Consider the following 22,207-nt stretch of genomic DNA (forward strand, 5'->3'; position numbering starts at 1 on the left):
ATCCTTTTTGCACAGCCATCCATATGTGCACCGACATACTAACCAAGGTACACACACACACACACACACACACACACACACACACACACGCACGCACAAACAGTCACACAAGAACTAAACACACACACTTTCACACATCCATGGAGGGAGGAGACAGGTATTCACAGGATAGATCACACCAATACCAGACTGACTAGTGAAGACACATGTTGATGTACAGTACTCGCCATATTTTAACTCCTGCTCCTACATACGCACAGATACAAACACTCTCATACACAGGCACATGTGCATACACACACAAACCCACTATTTTTCGGTAGAAAGTAAAGAGCAATAACGCTGATTTTCAGAATATGACATTGATAATGTTATTAGCTCTGTTCCATATTTGGTTTCTATTACAGACAGTTATGCAGTAGGACAACTGAGTGCAGAATGTCACTGAGATTAAAACAAGGACCCTCAGCACTATGTCATGTAATGGCTGAAGTGTGACGAAAGTCAAAATGACAGCAACACTACATTATAAAATAAATACATATCTTATATTGCAGTTATAGAATGAATACACGTGATTGGTTCTCTCCAACAATCATTTTTCCACTGGACATTATAACGTTCTTTCTTTCACACACACACACACACACACACACACACACACACACACACACACACACACACACTTGTACTTCTATCTTTGTGAGGACACTCATAGACATAATAGATTCCCCAGCCCCTTACCCTAAAACCCTGATCTAAACCTAATTCTAATCTGAACCCTAAAACCAAGTCTTAACCCTCAAACAGCCCTTTGAAAGTGTGTCAGAAGGTGAAGACGGGCCAAAATTTCCTCGCTTTTCCCACAGTGTCCTCTCTCCTCAAGGGCCATAACTCAAACTGCTGCTCAAATAGATAGAAGTACAAGTACACCCACACGTACTACAAGACAGTGCTTCACAGTGTAGGGAACTTGTTGCAAATCTTTCGTTCCTCTAAAATGTCATAAAATAAATGCAGGCTGACAGTCGACACAACATAATGACAACTATAATACTGAAACATCTTTAGAAATATGAACAGAACAGATATCATATATTTGGCTTCAGTAGAAGATGTAAAAAGATACCTGAATTTTGCTACATATTATAATGCATAACTTAAAAGAATAATGTGAAAGTACAACCATAAGCAGTTTGAGTGGATTGAAATGTCACTGTCTGGCCCTCTCCAAACTATTGTCAGTGAGCAGTATCTCCAGTTTGAGTGCATGATAGTACTGTCTACATCAGCACAGATTGTATCATACTTTGTATACCAGTATAAAATATTTGTTACAGCTGTATTACCTGAAGAAAAATTCGGTTACTAACTGACTTAGGTGATGCTTTTAAGTGGAAAAATATAAAAAGGAACTGGGAATATGAACTGGGCTCTGGGCTTGCCACACCAGAGAACTCCTTCCAAACTGAACCAGTTTAAGAAACCAAACCAAACGAAGCTAAACAAAGCTGCCGCAGCCTTGCACCATCTAACTCCACCTCTACTTCTAGATCGTACTGTGAGAAAGACAAACAGGTGAAGGCGATGTGTGAAGAGAGGCAAAGACGGTGAAAGGTAGCCCCTTTGTCCTGTAGTTTTGTAGTTTGTCCAGAAGAGGGCGCTCTAGGTTGGTAGAGTGGCTTCTACAGTGACCTTTGGGTCAGGGTTTGGTCAGACTGCGTTGGTGACAATGAAGTCTCTGTGGTTGTCGCTGCTGGGCTCTGGAGTGATGCTTTTTAACAGACGCTGAGAATACCAAGAAAGAGGCAGACAGAGGGGAAAGATAGGAGGAACATAAATACACCACTTTCGAGTGACAAGGATTAAAGTGCAAAGCAGGGCAAAGTATATTCATTATTACATTCAATTTTGATTAAATTAGTTTTTGTCAGGTGTGTTAGATGCAGGACCTGTAATATCTTTGAAGATTTTGCTATTAAAATAAAATGTTCAAGGACTGATAAACACATGTATTTAACCAATGCTGAATTTGTACATGAAGTACTGTTTCTGTATAATTACGGTTACTATCTTAAATAGGGCAACAACTAACACTTATTTTCAGTATCAATTTATCTCCCTATTGGTCTATAAAATGTGAACAATTAAATTGACCTTCAAATGTCATGTTTTGCGATTTTGTGTTTGAGATTAGCTCCAATCTCAAGCACACTCGACTTGATCAAAACATTGTTTACTACAAAATTGGGAAGTTCATGAATGACATCTGCCCCTAAAATAAAGAGAAACAGAAACATTTTGACCTCGCACAGCCCCATCTGTCCTCATGAGTTGACAGTGTGCATCAGTGTCATTGTGTGCCCTGGTAGCAATGTCAATATTGGACGACAGCCAAAGACGATCTGTTTACCAGTCCTCCTACCTTCTGTCAACTCTCAGACACATTATACATGATAATAATAATAATGAGGATAATTATGAGATCTTTTGTGATTGTATTTATTATGTAAGTTACACGGTTCTCAAAATACGCTTCTCTTAAATTTTTACATAGGGTCCCACAGGAGCAAGAATTAAAGATGATAAAACCTGTCTTTTAAATATGTTTTGAGAATTCATTTTATCAATGGTGCGGATTTGGCTTGACTTAGTTTGACTTAGACAGGCCGGGGATTCTGATGCTGAAGTGCAGCGGATGGCATGGTCTCCTTTAGTCTTTTATCCTCAAATCTGGCAACATGACAGTCCACACATGCATTTAAAAATGTGGATGTGTGTGTCTGTATTAGTAGGTGGCAAGTTTAGGTGTGTGTGTGTGTGTGTCTGTGTGTCTGTGTGTGTGTGTGTGTGTGTGTGTGTGTGTGTCTGTGTGTCTGTGTGTGTGTGTGTGTGTGTGTGTGTGTCAAGTAATGCCCTACGTGTATGCCTGTGTAAGATCTATGGGGCCTGGAAGTTGTCATGGCTTTTTCTTGCTAATCTCTGGCCTGTGACTCCTCCCTGCTCCATTGATCCTGATCTCCAGTCATGTGTTCACAGGGGAGGGTAGACCCTGACAGTGTACGAGAAAGAAGGGAACCGAAGCAATCCCTGTTGTTGGAGAAGTGTCAATGAAAGAACAAGGTCAGGAGATGATATGGGTAAGAAAGAGAATGACAGAGCAAGGGGACATGTGGGGAGAATGAGGGAAACCATATAGAGGATGGACTTAAGAAAGGAAGGAAGGACCTGTACCTGTTTGAATGTGCCCTTGGCATTGAGCAGGTGGTAGACCATGTAAGCAGGCACACAGATGAATGAGGACACCCCGATGCAGTAGCCCAGGACCGTGGTCCATTGCGGATAGTGGTAGTCGAACAACCTGACCTCTGGAGGGAAGGCCAGGAAGCTGATGATGATGAACTGGACAGGGACATTTGACACAAGTTAGCGCCCTTTTACAGTAAGTGTGTGTGTGTGTGTGTGTGTGTGTGTGTGTGTGTGTGTGTGTGTGTGTGTGTGTGTGTGTGTGTGTGTGAGTGTGTGTCGATATTGTCCACAAGCCTCACCAAGAGAAAGCAGGGGCAGATGACCACCCAGCAGACCCTCCAGAAACAACCCGGGTAGAAACCAAGCATCACCTGGACGTCATTACAGAAACGGTTGGTGCCTGGAACGCACACACACATAAACACACACATGAGTACACACACATACACACACAGACACAAGCACACACACACAATCACTACAAAGTCCCGAATATCAGGAGAACATCTCCATCTCTTTTCACTTGTGTCTACGTCTGTGACTGATTCCAGGTTCAGAAACCTTGATAAGACCTTATCCCGGTTTTGAGACACCTGGATATGATAGCTGGAGTACTCTGACAGGAACCAGGATACCATCTTATAGTGGCTGAGATGGTGGGAAATCAAGATATATCTGCACAGAGACGACCAGAAACCTGAATGCTGTTATGCTCTTGTATACAGGGATATGAATAACCAGATTTCTCATGTTCCATGTAAATGTCATATCCCGAATAAGATAAAACTCACATCCAGGACGCTGATGCACTGGTAAACGACCTCTACGATTCATAATAGGGTCACAAATAACCATCATCATCACATTCAGTATCTCTCCCACAGCTTACCGTAGAACCAGGAAACAGCGATGACTTCCAGCAGCACCACAGTGATGACTGCAGGGCCTGTTGCGTACTCCTCAAACAACTTCACCACAAACGCTCCTCCCTGAGACAGGACACAGGACGAGAGAGAGCGGGGGGGATTTCTGAAAAGCTATTTACAAATGACTCTGATGCAACAGCCTTCATTGACAAAGTCGAAGACAACAATTAGGCTAGTATGTTGTGAGAGTCTAATGGAGCAGGGACGCATGTTAGGTATTGACACCTTACTATAATGAGCGTTGGAGATTGATTATTCAGGATGCTCTAATCTGATTTCAGCTAATAAATGTGGTCCATGACATTACTGTAAATAGAGTAGTAACACTGAAGATACTTTTGACAAAAGTATGAGCCTTCTTAATGGTTAATGATATATTTGAATGGATTTTGAGGATGTGAGAAATGATTGGCATTAAAAGAAGTCCAGACCAAATCTAAATTGATTGAGTATGATGTTTTAATGATGGATGCCATTTGATAGTAACCTGTGTGCAATGTTGTTGTTTAACTTACATATGTGAGCGTGGAGAGAGCCCCGAGGTAGCAGACGCACACCAGGCCAAAGACAAACCACTCGCGCCTCTTCACCAGGATATGAGGGAACTCATCTAGCATAGCTGTGATGACACCCTCCAACCCAGCAAACTGGAGAGAGGAAAGTGAAGAAGAGAGGGAGAGAGAAAGAAAGAGAGAGGAGAAATCATCAGAGGGTGCAGAATAAAAAGAAAGAGGTAGAAGATGAAAAAAGGAGAAGTCAGGGCAGCAAAGAAAACTCGAAAGGCAGCACTTAGACTGTGGAAAAGGCCACTTATATTGACTACATATAATGTATGGATAATTTCTTATCTACATGTTAAGTGCTATCAAGATGTTGCTAATCAGCTGTTTAATATAAACATCCTCATCCACATTTAAAACATCCTGTCTAAAAATTAAGAGATAAATGTTATGCTGATCCAACATGACTCCACGCACTAGACACATTTTGCAGTAATATCCTCAGTCATAAAATCGAGGAGCATAGCAGCCCCGATGCTGATTCCACACAGATTATCAGTACGTGATAAGAGCCTTACAGGTCTCCGCAGCTGGCTGCCTCAGAGCAGATAAACACGGGCTTATGGGGACAGTGATATGAAAGTCCTATCACACTGTTTTCCTTGACTGTTATCCCAAATGGAACAGTGAGGACAAATTATACCCAAAACCTTTATTGAGAAACAGGTACATCTGACACATACAAGTCAAACAGAACAAGGCATTTGCCTGTACAGCAAGGCAAATATGAAACCTCTGTTTCTAGGTTTGAGAGAGCACACAGAAGAAGGGCACTGGGCAACGATGGAATTAGGTAGCTTACAACAAGGAGAGGGGAACACGTGAGGACACAGAGAACATTTAGCAAACATAACATTAACTTCTGCATAGAAATGAGGAATCATCAAACTAACCGTGCTGTCCAGACCCAACATGATGATCATGAGGAAAAAGATAATGGCAAAGAAAGTGGCAGCAGGCATGTTTGCTATGGCTTCTGCGTAAATGATGAACAGCAGACTGGGGCCTGGTTGAGACAGAAATTACAGTCATGTTGAATTCATCCTTACAGCTATGTTTTTGTAAACCTAAAATAGTATTGATGATGAACGCTGGTACATATATGATATCAAAGCATCTACCTACAGATATTTTGCATACAATATTCTCCCTCCTTTCCAGGTAAAATTTACTTGAGTTCAATCTGGGATGCATTTTTCCTACAATGTGAGGTTGGGTAAACAATTTCTTATTGGCTGTGTTCTGGTGTAGTCTCCTACCGGCGTCCTTGGCCACAGCATCCACATCCTGCTTCCTCATCTCAGCCATGTATCCCAGCACGGTAAAGATGACGAAGCCAGACAGAAAGCTGGTCAGACAGTTCACAGAGCTGGTGACCAACGCATCTCTGAGAGGCAGCGGGAGACAGTAAAGGTTTGGGAGGTTAGGGAGATGTAAAACATCCGTGTAAAACATAAATCTATGAGCCACTGCAAAGACTTATTAGACTAGGTGATGGTCATACCTATATAGATATCTCAAACCTGATTCCATAAAAGGATTCTAAAGGAGTGAAAAAAATCATAATATCTGATGAACTGTAGTATCATTCAGCTCCTTAAGCAGACAGGCTTCATCCATATATGACCAATATAACAAGTTAAACGTTAAGTGGGTTTAAAAACATTCTCACTTGTAGCAGTTGTTGTGAAATGGGTTGTAGCTGGCAAAGGCAAGGAGTACGCCGAACCCTGGACCCAGAGAGAAGAAGATCTGAGCTGCTGCATCAATCCACACCTTGAAGAGTGTGGAACGTCATTGATGGTGAATGATAAGGAGATACATAGAAAATGTGGGTTCAGACAGCCGTGAATGAAAAGAGAAATAGAGCAGGGTAAGAAAAAGGTGTGTGTTAACATGGACCAGAAGTCCGTGTAAAGACCAACTAATGACATGCTGGATTACAACTACTGACTTACTGTAGTGCTGAGCAGTTTTTCCCAATCAGGCTTGAGATAGAAGACGACACCCCTCCAGGCCCCTGGCAGAGTGGCCCCACGGATGAGTAAGACCAGAAGGACCAGATAGGGAAAAGTAGCAGTCACCCAAACTACCTAATGCAGAAAAAGGAAAAAAAAGAAAAAACAAATTGATTTACTTTCCTGTTAATGAAGTCTTATGTCTGGTTGGTCATAGTGGCTGATATCTGCCCATGCTCAGTGACAACTTTCTTCAACATAAAATACATTGTTTCTTATGAACCGCAGGATTTTTCTGGGAAAGAGAGGCTTGACATCGGGGGTTTGGAACTGATGATTTATTACTTGTGCATAAACTGAATCATTCATTATAGAGAGCAGTGCAACGGAAGTGTACATTTACATGAATTGCTATAGATAATACTATTATTGTCCTCTATTACTTTACTGGCAGAAATGCAGACGGTAGAAATGCAGACATGAAACTATAGGAGAGAGAGGGGTACGATATGCAACAAATGTTACTGGTGCATTAAAAAAAAAAATAAAAAATCTTCCACCTTGTGTATGCTGGTTTCCGGCCTGCCTGGTCATTTCAGGTTTGATTGTCAAGGTTTGAACCACAAACCATTTAAATTTAACCCTGCCTTTCTAACCAACTTTTCTACCCATGATGATGAATGATAATGAGGGTGAAGAGATGAAAGGAGAATTACTGTCTTTTTCTCTGCCTCTCTGTCTTTATCAATCCATCCATCCATCCATCCATCCACTCTAACTGATACCCCCATCAGCCATGCAGGTGCCCTTTCACTTACCTTTCCAGACGTCTTGACTCCTTTCCAGATGCTGAAATAGACGATGGTGAAGATGAAGAGCAGGCAGAGGGCCAGCTGCCAGCTGACAGAGCCCAGCTGGTGCAGGCCTGGGGAGAGGTGGACCTGCAACACCTGGCGACTGGTGGGAGGAGACAAGGGAGGGGAGATGTGGGTTGAGAGTCAAGGTCAAAAGGGATGCAAAAAGGGGAGACAAGGAATAGATGAGGAGTTGCATGGAATCAAATATTGGGAGATGACTTTAGAGTAGAGGACAGGGGATAGGGGGAGTGGTGGGAATCAAGGAAAGAAGAAAGGGGAAGGAAGAAAAGGAGAGGAAAAGGAAGGTAAAGGGAAGGAGAAGAATGTGGGCAATAATAAGAAGTAACACAGAAGCACAAGTGAGAATACAAAGACAAGTTGGAGAGATGGGATGTTGGGAAATTTGGAAAGCAGAGGAAAAGAATAGTGCATGGAAGGAAGAAAATGTGATATAAAAAGATAAAGAAACAGAAACATAAAGGATATACTGTAAAACATTGTACAAGAAATGGAGGAAAAAACGGAAGAGTACCGTATATACTCACTCTCCAATATACAAATGATAGAGCCTAATTCCCTGACAAGTATACACACACAATGCATGACACACGCAGACTACATGAGCTGCAGTTCATCTCTGGTAAAAAGACCGGCTAAAAACGATCCCAAGGGACCCTGACTGACTTTAATGCAAATTTATGTCAAAAAATAAAGTTTATACAAGCCAATGTAAAAAATGCAATTTGGTGCAAATAAAAGGTTTTAAAAGGAACAGTAAGTCACAGGTTAAACACACAGAGCTCGGATGATAAAACAGAGACACTATGTATGTTGAAAACAGTTCTGGTGCCAGACTGAGTTGCAGAATTATTTACTTTTAAACCTGTATTTGTAAAAGTCAAGTACGGATAAATCCTGACTCTCTCTCATTGGACAGACGCAGACACAGTCTAGTGAGCAGCTGATAAGGCCAACACAGGCAGGAATAAGAAAGGCATTTGTTTTGACAGACCTCGGGTTTTAAATTACACTAAAAAACACTTCTGTGTCTGTCCTCACTACCCCTCCTTTTTAAAACCCTGTCTGTGCCCACTACTTGAGTTAATCACTGTGTAAGTAGCATGCTAAAGATTGCTTAAAACTTTGAATAATATGTTTTAATGAGTCTTAGTTCCATGTCAGCAATGTTAGTTCTGAATAAAAGAGCATATTTATGGTCGTTAAAGTCAATGAGGAATGAAAAGTTTCTTTATCCCTACTTTCTGTTCCAGGTTTTCAAATGGTCTCTAGTCTGATTTTTCATACTATTACAACCACGTCATTTTCTCTCTCCCTCCTTATATCTTGCCTGTCTTGCCCTCCACCTACTCCTTTCGCTAAAGAGGCATTCGTATTTTGGCAAGCTAGTTTAAACTTGACTTGAGTTTGATTTTGTTGTAATATTTTCCATTAGTCAGCAGATGTGAAAGCTGAAGTAAAAAAATTGCATCTTCAAAAAATATGTATTTCAAAACATCGTTAGTAGTTCAGAATTTCATTTAATACTTTTTAACATGTAATTTAACAATACATGCACACAGCATGGGCTGACTTGCTAAACTGTCCCCTGAATATATGCTCATTAAAATTCATCTATACCTTTGTAATATATCAGCTGTATTTTGCATCTAATTACCTTTGATATCAACTATTCCACAGGTGTTTCAGTGGTGCAATTCCTCAGTTATGAATTGTACATGTGTATGATTAGTTAGTTGCTTGGGAGTCACTCACGTACTTCTAACCATCTCAGATCAGAACAGTGACTCTTATTCTGAAATGCTGACCTCCCTGCAATGTCTTCACAATCTGTGATGCAAGGGTAAATCTGTCAGGGCTCTAAAACACCAGAACTGACCCTGCAATCGATCTCTGGAAGTCATCCTCCCTCCTTCACTTGGCGTCTCCCTCCTGCGTAGCTCTCCCCGTATGCCTCTATGTCCGACTTACATGTACTTACGTATAGAACTCCTCAGCGGGGGAGGTGGAGGAGTTGGACCACGACACGTTGTGGTCGGTGGACATGTAGCGGTTACAGCTGGCTGTGTTCCAGCTGTTGGTGCAGGTGGTCCAGGGCAGGGTGGGCTGAAATGACGATAGTAGGTAGTACAAGGCCCAGGCCATGATGGTGTTGTAATAGAAGGCTATGTAGAGGGCTATGATGCAGATGGCAAAGCCGATCCCTGGAGGAGTGGAAAAGATTATTGTACAAAAAAAGAAAAAAAAATTAAATCTTGAACTATGTACATACCTGTACATTTTATCTTAAAAAAATGTGCATAGTGTTTGACACCAGTCAGTCACTCCCCAGAACTTGCAGAGGTGGACATCGGTAGTGTTTTCGAGCTAATTCAAGTTTCTATTGGCTAAGTGTGTGACATTTCCAAACAACAACAATTTACATACTATCACATTTCTGAGCATCTGGCATTTGGCATGGAAATGTGACAATTTCCATAACAGAGACTCAGTACATCTCACTCGATGTCCATGAAGCAAGGGATGCTCTTCAAGGGAATTGTACTGAGGGGGACAAGAAGGTTAAATGAGCTGTCTCTCAGACTCTGACAGCTTTACACAGTCCTTCTTCTTTTTCTTTGCTCTTCTACTGTCAATTTTCCTGTTTTATACACTGTTCTCTCATGTTTAAAAAAAAAATCTAAGATATTGCCACTAACTGATCCCCCCCAGTTACCTTTGAAGATGGGGCAGATGTGTTTCCAGATGGAGATGCAGCCACTGCGGTGGAACTGGCCGAGAGCCAGCTCCATGTAGAAGAGGGGCACACCTCCAAAAACCGCCATCAATAGGTAGGGCAGCAAAAAGGCGCCTGGACAGAGACATGCCGAAATTTGGGGATGAGAGAGGGAAATTAAGACCAGGAAATGGGGGTGGAGGTAAGAAATGAGTGAGCGGAGAGGGAGAATAAATGTGGGGATGGATGTGGGAAAGATGAAAACTTTGAGAAAAGAGAAAAAGGAGAAAAACTTAAAGAAAGCAAGAGTTATGGTAGAACATTAAAAGGTCAATTACACTCATGGGATATGCAGCTCGTTCACACTCCATCTGTAAGGTCAGTAGTCCTCTCAGTAACTCCCAATCAACAAGAAGCAAGAACATTAAAAAGCACTCTGTAAAAATCATCTGATTTTGTAAGTACCTTATCATTTACATAACCCTAGTCCATTCAAAAACAACAGGCATTGTTTTCCCAGTTTCATATGACTCTGCATTCAATGTGCTCTGTGGAAACACACAGTAAGAGGGTAATTTAGTTTAAATTCTACATTGAAAAATCAGTACTATTGCAATGTTGGCTTTGTTACTGCTAAGTAAGGAAAGTATAAAAGTGATGAAAGGAGTTTTAGTAGACCAAACATTGAATAACAGAGGAGGCGCAGGATGGCAGCCAGATCTTAGGACTCTCCAGCCTAACGTGCAGAGTTTGATAACACATCTCTTTGTTTTTTCTTTCTTTCTATCAGATTATCAACTTATTTTTTGTGTATGTGTGCATTTGTGTATGGAGATGGGCCCGTGTGTACATGTGTGCCCGTGTCTCTTTGTGACATGAAAGCAAAGATAAGGGTTGATTGAGCAGCTGCCTGGGAGACAGGTTATTAAGCAAGGAGAAAGAGACTAAAGGCGTTCTCACAAAAAGCACAATTAATACGGTTGCCTCTATCAAGTGCCTGCCAGTCCCCATCTCTACCTCGCTCCGTGAGACACACACAGAACACAGGAAATTGCAAAGATTTTATTATTGCAAATTCAATAAAAGTAGAGAGGGAGGCCCTGTTTGCTGCTAGGTGAGGATTGTGTAGTAACAGCGCACAGGTGAACCACACAGACTTTGTGAAAACATACACTTACCTTGAAATAAGCTAAATCAGATGCTATTCATAAACAACTTTGTTAATTGTAGCATTCCTACAGCATTTTTTTAGGCGTTTATTTTGCTGACGTGATGATGTATCAGAGATAGAATTCATCTACCTCCGTATTTAACAATGGAAAACGTTACATATATTGTGAATTATAGTGCATTAGAAACCACGAAAGAGCCTTTTCTTCTTTCTAGTCCTTGAAATCCTGTTTACTCTAGGATGGGATCTCATGTACCCTTATCTCCAATCCATCCCGCTCCTTATCTCCCTGTCCACCTATCCCCGTTTCCTCTCATTCAAACATCTTTTGCCTCCTCACCTCCTCCATTCTGGTAGCAGATGTAGGGGAAGCGCCAGACATTTCCCAGGTCCACAGCGTAGCCGATCACGGACAGCAAGAAGTCCATCTTCTTGCTCCAGGTTTCTCTGGGCCTCTCCAAGCTGGTTTGTTGGACCACCAGAGTCCTGAGACCTCCCATCTGCAGGGAGGAGCCGGTGCCACCTCCAGGGCCAGAGGCTGTACCCCCAGAGCAAGCTGCAGTCCCCGGTCCCTCCCTGGGGCTCTGAGGGGTGGATGTGGTGAAGCCATTGGACACCTGCTGGCCAGAGCCCAAGTTCAGGCTCTTGGGTCCTCTCTCTGCAAGACCATCAGCCAGCATAAGTCTACCATTTTCCTGCTGTGTTCCCTCCTCTTCTCCCCCCACGTCCTCTCTCCCTTGGTCCCTCTCTACATCATTCTCCCCCTTGTCCATTGTCATCATATCTTTTGTCTCCATTGGGTCGTGTTAAGCTTGGTGTTGGCGAGGCGGTTAGGGGTGGAGAGAGGTTCTCAGTGTCGATGAAGGGAATGTGGCACTGCTGTCTGATACGGTGCCCATTAGGGGAACAGAGGGTTTAGGAGAGTGAGGAAATTGTGCAGTGACGTTGTAGGATAAGTTTGGGAAAAACAAAAGATTGTCCTTCTTAGACAGGTAGAGGAGAAAGGGAACAGGAGGGCAGAGCTAAAAGCAAAAAATGGGGCCAGAATAAGGGGAGGTGTGTGTATGTGGGAAAGGACTGAAATGTGTAAGAGTGTGTTGAGCAAGAGGGAATAAGAGCAGGCAGCTAGGACAGTGAGAGGATGGTGTACGAGAAGAGAGATGTGTTTGAACAGGATGTGGCCAGAAGAAAAGTTACAAGAATCTTCTATCTTCCCCACAAACAGCTCATTCTCTGTGACACTCAGTGAAGGCATGAACTGCAACACACAGAGGAAAATAGATAGATAAGTCACAGGAAAAGAGTTTGGCAGTTTTAAATTACTTTTCAGTAAACTTATATAAAGTATAAATAAAGGGTCTTTATGTCTTTCTACATTTCAGTACAGCCTGAATTATGATAATGAAACACAGGTATGAAACTCAGTGTCAGGTCTTGTCTTGTGTGTTTTAGCTACAGTTTTATTATGAATAAAAGTCTAAATCTTAATGTGGGTAAAACAGACATTGCAGGACAAATATACTTCTTATTAAGAACAATACAAATTGAGGGGATTGTGCTGGGACATGCCGATTTAAGTAGCTTTTCCTCATGTTTCTCATTTGACGCTATCTCTCAGTTGCGTAACCTGTTTTGATGCTTATCTGATCAAAAGCATATAATAGGGAAAAATTAGAGAATATATACAAGCACCAGCCGAATTTCTGAAGGCTGGAAACACAAGACAAAACTTCGAAAGACAGAAAACTCAAGTGGAAATGTGGACAAATGTTAAAAAGGACTGTCACTTTAAATGCCACCAAAGGCACTGGGAAAAATATTCATTATAAGGAAAAGATTCAACTCAAATATGCTTAACAGGTTTTTCCTTATTTATTTTGGGTGTGACGTGCACTAAGCAGGCAACAGATTAGCAGGAAAAAAATTAAGTTAATTATTTTACCTCGAGGCTTGAAAACCAGCTCATTACTCTAACAGGGCCATCTAACATGTACCCATTGTCTATACTCATTATTGGGTAAAATCAGACATAGGTGATATTTCAGTAGCACCTTCTAGTACTATTTCAGATGTCTTAGATGACAGAATTTCCTTTATCTGCGGACAGTATGGAGAGAAATTAATCCCCTTTATTTCTTTATTCAATTCTAAATTATAATTACTTGATATACTAAACATAATTATAACACAAGTTTTTTCTAAAGTTAAACATCTCTGTCAACATCGGTGCATCAATTGATATTCAATGTCAAGAGCCTTGAAAAAGTAGTTTTTGTCCATTTTTCTAAATTATGTGAGAGTGCAAACTTAAAACCACTAAAATACTCAGAGTAGAAACTGATCCACAGGTGCTTCATAAACACTATCATTCATTTTATATTCAACACGGAGGAAGGCTACTATGCGTGAATAAAAAAATTTTTTTTCATAGTGGCAGCAAATTGTGCATACAATATAGCCATCCAATTTTCAACAGAAAATCCACAAAGACTCAACATATAATCCAAAATGCTACCACAAGTAATGGGTCGAACTGAGAGCGCCGTTTAAAAGTGGGCTAGATTGTTTATAGCGTTATCTCAATTAGCAATGAATGCCAGAATGTAGGAAGACTCGATTTACATGGAATGCCATCATCTTAATTAAGAACGAGTGTACAGCAGTTTTACAAGGCAGGACATTCACTCCATGCTAACATCTGACTAACACACAACCAAGACCCGGTCATATACCTGGGCTCTGGGTGGAAAAGAAACACTGGCTAACCTTGCACTCAACACAAACATTGTTCTTCATACAAACAACACTTTTACATCCTGATGAAAGCAATCAATACGTTCTTCATCAAAACAATGACTTCATTTCCATCTGAATCATCACAGTCTGACGGAAGCACGGTGCGCTCCCTCTGGCCTGACAGGAAAAGTTTGAGACGCTTTAGAAGCTTAAACTTGACGGAAATCTCACCATTTCTACTTGAAATGTGAGGATAAAGTGAAACGATGTCACTGTAAAAAGTAATCTTCTCAACTACAGTTAGCTCACAGTTGCCATTAAAGCACACGTATCAGCTGCCACACTGCCTCAAAATAGAAGGTCGGGAAAAGGAAACAGTGATAAATGGCTTGATGAAATACTAAATCTGACCCGCGTGTGCAGACACACTTAATCACCGGCTGAAAAAAATACACAAAGAAGCAACATATATTACTCAAATAAAGTTTGAAATGTATTTTTTGCATGTTCTGTTCTTGAAAAACTGACACCACAGAGTGATACTGTGGTGTGAACTTTGAAGTCATTAATCATTACGGTTATAAAAAAACAATTTTCTTTTATCTTTTACAGTCTCACCAAGCAGACTTTAATAAAGAAAGAGAGAACAAGACGATAACATCAAGATTTCTGTAAAGATAAACTGAAAGAGGACTTGCAAGGAAAATATAATGAGACATTAAAAAAAACACCCCAAATTAAAAATTTAGGCACTCTTTTAAGCCATCTCTTATCTTGCACAACTCTGCTTAAAATTTAGACAAATCGCTAGTTGCCACATTGACATTTATGAGGCAATTACAAAAAAAAAACAAAAAAAACAGCAAAGTAAAGACACTAGTAGTATTTTTATCCCAACTCACATGCATACATTACCTTTGTAGTTGATAAAAGAGAAAAAATAGAACCTGCGGCGGCTAAAAGATGCACAAAGAGCAGCAGCAGCAACTTCTACATGAAAATTCAAGAATTCCGCAGTATTGCAAAAACTTGTCAGAGAAACAGCGTGCACTAGCACATCACGGCACTGTGTTTGCCCATTGAGCTCTCAAACCTCTCTCACTTCTCTCTCTCTCTCTCTCTCTCTCTCTCTCTCTCTCCCCCTTCCCTTGTCGTCCCTCTCTCACTGACTTGCACACGAACACACACTTACACACATACTGCGTTCAGAGACGCACAGCCGTGCAGATATACAGTATTCTGAGTTGGATGAGATGAGAGATGGATGCACGCACTCAGACGGAGGGCACAGGAGGAATATTATGCAGGCACAGACATGCACACTTTCCAGTTTGTTTTGATATAGAAACAATACAAAGAGCAATAATGAACTGTTGAACAGTTCTGATGGAGTATGGTCACGGCAGAACTCTCATTAAAGCACACTCACTGCAGACAGGGGAAGTACTGCCCTTGAAGTAGTTGTGTGTCAACGTGGGGCTCAGTGTCAGGGTGCTCCTCGCTAGCGTCTGTCTCGTGCACACACACACACACACACACACACACACACACACACACACACACACACACACACACAAACACATATACACAGATTCATACACTGCCTGGTAAAGCCCTGCTGGAGTTCTCATACTCATACTCATACTCCCTCTTTTTCTATTTTTCTCCTGAACTCATTATGCTTTCACATTGCTCTCATCCTTCAATATTTGGTCCGTCCTCCACTTTTTCTCCTCTGCTTTTTGAATTCCTTCCACATGTCATCATGCACACCTGCTAAAGTGAAATTAGGCTTTTGCTGCTTTGACCCCTGAGCCCTGTAATTTTTGAGTCCTGTTCGATTTCGAACCAGTAGTTAATTTATACAGAACCTGCATTCAATTAAGGTATTCAAGGATAAGGTATATTTTCAAATAACATTAAAAAGGAAAACACGAACTTTCTGGAAAATACATTCTTTGAACAATTTACAAGCTGACTACTGTGTGTTTAAAATGTGTTACGTAGCTAGTTTCTCTCCACTTAATGTACTCTACATGCTACATTGAAAAAGTGAGCTTGCTGCTAGTCAGACTGCTACAAACGGTCACATTGAATCAATATGCAATTTTAAAGAAAATCAAGAAATACAAAAAAATAACAATAAGCAGTCCTTTGTCTGTGTTGTAATTTAACCTCAGTTCGCAGACAGACACAAAGTCCAGAAAACACAAGCACCTACACGCATGCACCCTTCCTCACGTATACCCATGTTACGCAAACTATATTTGCAATTGCAACAATCCTTGTCGTCATTTAGGAAATGCGTAATAACCCATATTTCATAGTGGAAATTGAAAGGTCCCAATCATGAACCAAATATCAGCTCATCAGCATATTGCTTCTGAAATCCCCATGAGATCCCAAAAGGGCGTCTGCTCAGTGCACTTTTGCTCTAAAACAACTCATAAGGCTTTGGGCTCTTTGCCAGCTTTTGTAACCTAGCCATATTTAAACCCAGGCCAACACCCTATAGTCCGGGGTATAGATGCTGGGAACGGTTGAGTAAAAATAATGTGCTTATCAGCATCTGCTCTGGCAGCTCTCAGGGGGTTTCCTGAATGATTTTTGGACTCTTGACATTTGTAGGTTTTCAGCACTATTAGCCAACTTTCCTTTTCTGATTTTAATCTCTATGTGAAATGCCTGATGGAGGACTTAACACAGGCCAGGGAAAACTAACAAGACTGAAAAATGTGCTAAATCTGTCTGTCTGTCCATTTGTCAGCATATCTATCTATGTAAATATCCTCAGTAGATGACTTTTTGAGTCTTATCCTAGCTCGCTGGTTGACAAACTATGCAATGGAGACACTGTTTCCAACTTCCCTCAAACTGTGTTTAGCAGTTCTGTACTGCAGTTTCTTACTGGCTGACACTTATGCCTCCATGTCAGCCTACATATTGACCGACCCTCTAGGAAATGCTTCTGGTTTTTTGAACCAGGGATGACCCTCAGATCCTCCCGTTCTTCTCTTTAAGCTTTTCACCAAAGCAGAACAAAAACAATTGGTGATGCTACTTTTAGCCATGACGCTCCGAGCCGCCAGAACAGCCTTCCAGATGGATCTGAGAGGAACTGGAAATATTGATATTTTCAAATGTAAACTAAAAACCCATCTATTCAGTCTTGCTTTTATGTAATGGATTTAGAATTTATACTTATTTTATTTATTATCATTATTATTATTTATTTTATTCCATTTTATTTTATTAACATTTTCCGGTTTTACTATAATCCATTTATTTTTTGTAATAATTCATAGTTCTATTTTTATTGTTATTTTCATTGCTTGTACTATTTTTATTATTTTGTCTATTGTTGCTTTGGTCCTATGTTTTGTCAATCGCTTGTAAAGCACTTTGAATTGCATTTGATTTGTTTAAAAGGTGCTATATAAATAAAGTTTGATTGATTGACCGATTGATTGGTTGATTGATTGATGCAATTCTCTGCTTTGCTATAGGAGCTTATCAAATTTACAAATTTCATTTCAAGCTGCTTAAAAAAAAAAAAAAAACCCTAGGGATCGGGTAAAAATAAATAAAAAAATAAAATAAATAAAAAACCAGGCAGAACGTGATTTAAAATTCTCTGTCCATTCAGGAATCAGTCTCTTAAGGGCAGTTCGTGGTTTGGTGGTAAGAAAGACCATCCTTCAAATACATGCGTATTAAGAGACGGTCCTCTGAACTAACATTATGCATAGATAATTGCGGAAGAAATTGCCTTTTTGATGTCAGCGACTTTTTTCAGCAGTAATGTGCTTTCACTCAAGCCTCAATAGGCTGCGAGAATGCGCACACACACACACACACACACACATACACACAGAGGGAGAGAGAGAGAGAGAGAGACACACACACACACACAAGGACAGGTGCCATGAAAAACACACAGTTTTTTAGTATTTGCTCCACAGGGTTTCTACTGTGCTCCACAAGTGTGGGCTATAGTTTCCCATGCCCACTTGACACCACGCCAACTTGACATCACGCTCTTGGTAATTAGAAAATAAACAGAGCGGGCAGACGTGGGCGGAGAAAACCGTTTAGTACATTAGTTGTTAGTCTAAAAGCCTCTACACTTCCCGCCATATCTGCACAAACAACACTTTACTAGTCACTGGAACTTGTAGAACTTTAAGAGGAAACTACTCCCAGGAGAAAAGAATAGCAGTTTTGGCTTTTAGATGTCGCAGATTTGCAGGGGCAGCCTGATAAGTAGCCACACAAAATCATTTTGAGTGGCAAATTTTCAAGACACACACAGTAAACTGCACTGAAGGACAGATTTATTTCCATTTGCTGTGTGGTGGTTGCACAAAAAGTTGGGAAATGTCAGTGTGGGCATTACTGAAATATGGCCCTTTAGCTTCTACCAAGACTGTGTAAAATCTGTCTGTTGGCCCGATCATGCACCCGAGACAGCTCTGAAACACACAAACAATAGTCACTCTCAGACAGTCAATACAGACAATCAACACTTAAATGTTGCTGTCATACACAAAAGATTTGCTCAGACACGTGTGGTCGTGCAAGCAAAGGACTTTCTACACTGTGTTCAGCTTTTGTTTTACAGGTGCCGCGTAACGTAGCGGTTACTGTGGTTTACCATTATTAATTTAGTTTTTGTTGTACTTCCGCAGTCATGTTTTGGCTGTTTGCTCACAGACAGCGACCTCACTGCTTCAAATCCACAAACCCCTGCTTGATTTGTCTCAGCTTTATGTCATTTTTCATCATCATCAATTCCTCTACGACTTGAAAGAACATAACTATAACATACTCCTTCATCCTAGTCTGTACCTCTAACCCCCTCTGTGTTTGGATTTAAATATAAAATTGCAATCCAAATAATCCCATATAGCTACAAGCAGTAATGTGTGAGGCAAGAGAGGATACATTAAGCAGGTAACATTACCCACAAGCACAATGAGGGCATGTCTACCTTCTGAGAAATTTTGATTATGATTAATAACTGCTTTCTAGAGTCATGTTGTCAAGCTGAAAATGTGCATATACATTGAGGACTTTGAGCAATGATGATAATGATCAGGCAGAAAAATGTAGAGATATATGGGTTACTTCCCGTTTCTGTATCTTGCCAAATTCATTTGCATGTCACGATCAAATGGGATACATTAAATATTGTTTCTGATATAGACCATGACAAATGCTTGGAGGATAGGTCAGCTTTCTATGAGACAAAAGAAAAAATGCGTTTTGGATAAAACAAAAAGATGCTCATTGATGCATTTAAAGGTTGAAGAATTAAAGGGAAAACGTAAGTTAAAGTTTACACTTCTGATGGCAGTAGATGGCTGCTATGAAAAAAAAAAGGTGTCATGAGGCATCTGGTGGAATAGTAGTCAAGATGCATACCATAGTGTGGTCGCAACGTTCTCTGTTCGATTCAGGCCGGGATCTTTTCTGCATGTGATCCCTCCTCTCTGTCTCTTCCTCACCATTTCCTGTCTGCATCTCTACTGGGATCTATCTATTACAATGCCAGAAAAACATCTTTAAAAAATGGGTTGTCATTAGAGAAAAAAGGGGTCAGTGAGCTGCCATGGACGGGAAACTCTAGGCTATCACACACTGCTAGAGTGCCAAACAAGCACACCTTAGGGGCTTGACGTCTTATTGATACCTTAACTACAGACATAAACTCTCTCTGAGATGCACCAGCATCTTACACCTTCTCCGCAATAAAGACAACCCATAAGGCATGCAAGGACAGATTACAGGCGGTTGCTGATCTGAGTCCAATGACTCCAAAGGTTTGATTACAACAGATTCAGCAGGACCATCATGGGCAGCAAATACATTAAAGTTTATACCTTAAATTATATTATTATAATACTGTAAAGTAATAATAAAAAGAAAAAAACTCTGAAACTCAGAAGCTATTGTCACAGTGTTTATCACAGAATAAAAGTTTTCCAAACATTCCTAACTTTAAGACATCAAATGAGCTAATGAACTAATAATAAACTAATGGCCTTAAAGTCATGACGTGATCCTTAGAGGTGGGAGGGACACTGTACACAGCATCCCTGAAATGTTGTGATGGCAAGATACTTCCCAGGCCGCCTTTAGCTGCAAACATGACCACCTCATTAATAATATGACAAATGATTATAAGGGCCTAGGCTTTGTACTGTAGATAGTCCCTGTATATCTCACAGGATGTCACAAACTTGCTCTCTGCAAGACCGTATTTCCTTTCACACTCGATTTCGGAGCTGAAAATTAAAAAAAATTCTGTAAAATACAATACTATACAATGCAAAAGTTCCACTTAAAAAGCGGCTGAGAGTGGTTGAGGGTTATGGCTTGTGTTGTGTTAATTATTTTGGGACTTCTTGAAAACTGCATGGCTTCATGCCCACATTTTGTGTGCTCAAGTGAACCTGTTAAGCAGCGCTAGATAATATGAGAATAGCGTTTGGAAAGTTATAACCACACACAATTCTTCAGCTACTGTTAACCTAAATCAACCGACAGAGAGATAAATAATTGATGGATAGATAATCAGTAAAACAACAAGCTTTTATATTATGGGTTCCTCTCTTTGAAAGGGAAAGAAAACCCTATCACCTAGTAAATTGTGGGATTATGTCACTGGACCCAGGCTAACACACATGCACTACATATGTACATGTCTGGTATAGATTTATAGCCCATAACTGAACGTTGATTGTAAATGATGAACCCGCTGGAAATGACATTACGGGTTGTAAAAAGACAGGCAGCGTGGTCTTACCTTGATATTTTTAGCAGGACAGCCTGCGTTGTCCATGGAGCATCTGGTCATCTAGTGTCCAAGACGTCGTCTATCAGCACAGACTAAACCCATTCACACAAATCACACATGCCTGGGCTTACAGCGAGCCGTGTTCTGCTCTGCCTGGCTTAAGACACAAACACACATACTCAAGTACGCACTCACGCAAACACTCTTGCCCCAAACACACACATGCTGAGCCTTAGAAAAGAATCCTTGCCCCTAATCCAAGACTCCTTGATGCATATTTATAAGGGGGCCAAGTAGGAGTAAGAGAGGAACACAGATACATAAATGAAGTTATTAAAAGTAGAAAACCAGCGGGGTGAAGTGTGAACATTATGAAGAGTGTTTGAGTGTGAGAAAGAGATTATTTAAGTCCCAGCCTGTCTGTGTCCTGCTCTAGCCAACCCCTTTACCTGCTCCTGCAACTGACTGGGCCAAAAGGCACCACGCCAGGTACATTAGTACGGTCAGTGTACTTAGCCTTTATTGTGTGTGTGTGAAGAGTGGTAGTGAGATGAGATATAAAAGAGGGCAGCCTGGACACAGATAGACAACACACTTCCTATCACTTTGACGTTAAATTATAATCAGTGTCCTCTTTCTTTCCGTCTCACCTACTCACACACATAAAACGGGTCCAGGTCCGGTCTCTCCTTCTTGGTAAAAGCCAGCCTCTGTGTGAGCGTCATTCCAATCAGCATCAGCTGAAGTACTAGGTTAATCCTCATTGCAGCACACACAAATCCGCACAAGGAATGCACATACACACACACGCAAAAGGGGAAGAAGAGAGAAAAAAAACACAAGAGAATAATAAGACCAGGTGTGTGATGAACAGTCCTGTATGGTTCAACAGTGGGCTAATTCATCCTGTCAAACACAAACAGCTGGACAGGGAAACTATCGTATTTTTGACGTCTGAACCTGTAAAACCAGGGTGGACAGGGTCAGAAATTCACAATCCTGCTTTGATCTGCATCCCATACCTTAAATTATATCCACAATAAGCCTTCGCAGGCTGCCCTCGAGAGAAGCAACACGTGAGAACGCTACGTAGGCTTTTAAAACAGTCAGCCTATACTGTTTAAACGTGCAGGGTACAGATTACACCTTCAGGAATACCAGGGAGGGGTTAAATCTGAGTCAGACTCAGACAGTTAGACTCGTGGTTATCTGGTCAC

General features: G+C 40.9%; 1 protein-coding gene and 1 long non-coding RNA gene across 6 annotated transcripts; one reads left to right on the forward strand and one right to left on the reverse strand.

Moving 5' to 3' along the window:
* Positions 1-1,687: 1,687 nt before the first annotated feature.
* On the reverse strand, positions 1,688-21,428 carry slc6a4a (solute carrier family 6 member 4a). Of its 4 annotated transcripts, XR_005707759.1 has the most exons (15): positions 15,107-15,446; positions 11,796-12,713; positions 10,285-10,419; positions 9,550-9,772; positions 7,512-7,650; positions 6,694-6,828; positions 6,408-6,511; positions 5,995-6,122; positions 5,629-5,741; positions 4,691-4,822; positions 4,139-4,238; positions 3,549-3,649; positions 3,235-3,402; positions 2,922-3,090; positions 1,719-1,788 (listed from the first exon to the last, which is right to left on the reverse strand). XR_005707759.1 is itself a non-coding variant. In XM_040130778.1 (14 exons), the coding sequence occupies exons 2-14, from the start codon at positions 12,250-12,252 to the stop codon at positions 1,714-1,716; spliced, it is 2,010 nt and encodes a 669-aa protein (XP_039986712.1). In that variant the 5' UTR covers positions 12,253-12,713; positions 15,107-15,446; the 3' UTR covers positions 1,688-1,713. The 4 variants fall into 4 exon arrangements, 1 of the variants encoding a protein (XP_039986712.1); XM_040130778.1 differs by lacking the exon at positions 2,922-3,090 and having other exon boundaries at positions 1,688-1,788; XR_005707758.1 differs by lacking the exon at positions 15,107-15,446 and adding an exon at positions 21,000-21,428 and having other exon boundaries at positions 2,922-3,402.
* Positions 1,785-4,590, forward strand: LOC120791926. 2 transcript variants are annotated; one of them, XR_005707760.1, is made up of 3 exons: positions 1,785-1,887; positions 3,543-3,641; positions 4,134-4,590. It is a non-coding gene; the product is annotated as an uncharacterized LOC120791926 (long non-coding RNA). The 2 variants fall into 2 exon arrangements; XR_005707761.1 differs by lacking the exon at positions 4,134-4,590 and adding an exon at positions 3,801-4,127.
* Positions 21,429-22,207: the final 779 nt, after the last annotated feature.

Source organism: Xiphias gladius, chromosome 7, assembly GCF_016859285.1.
Source record: "Xiphias gladius isolate SHS-SW01 ecotype Sanya breed wild chromosome 7, ASM1685928v1, whole genome shotgun sequence".
Classification (NCBI taxonomy): Eukaryota; Metazoa; Chordata; class Actinopteri; order Istiophoriformes; family Xiphiidae; genus Xiphias; species Xiphias gladius.

Excerpts from the sequence above, each read along its gene's own strand:
- slc6a4a (XM_040130778.1), bottom strand. The coding sequence starts at position 12,252 with ATGGAGACAAAAGATATGATGACAATGGACAAGGGGGAGAATGATGTA. Across the intron at positions 3,650-4,138 it reads CGCTGTTTCCTGGTTCTACG|GCACCAACCGTTTCTGTAAT; the intron begins GTAAGCTGTGGG and ends TGTGCGTTCCAG. Across the intron at positions 1,789-3,234 it reads CCAAGGGCACATTCAAACAG|CGTCTGTTAAAAAGCATCAC; the intron begins GTACAGGTCCTT and ends TGGTATTCTCAG.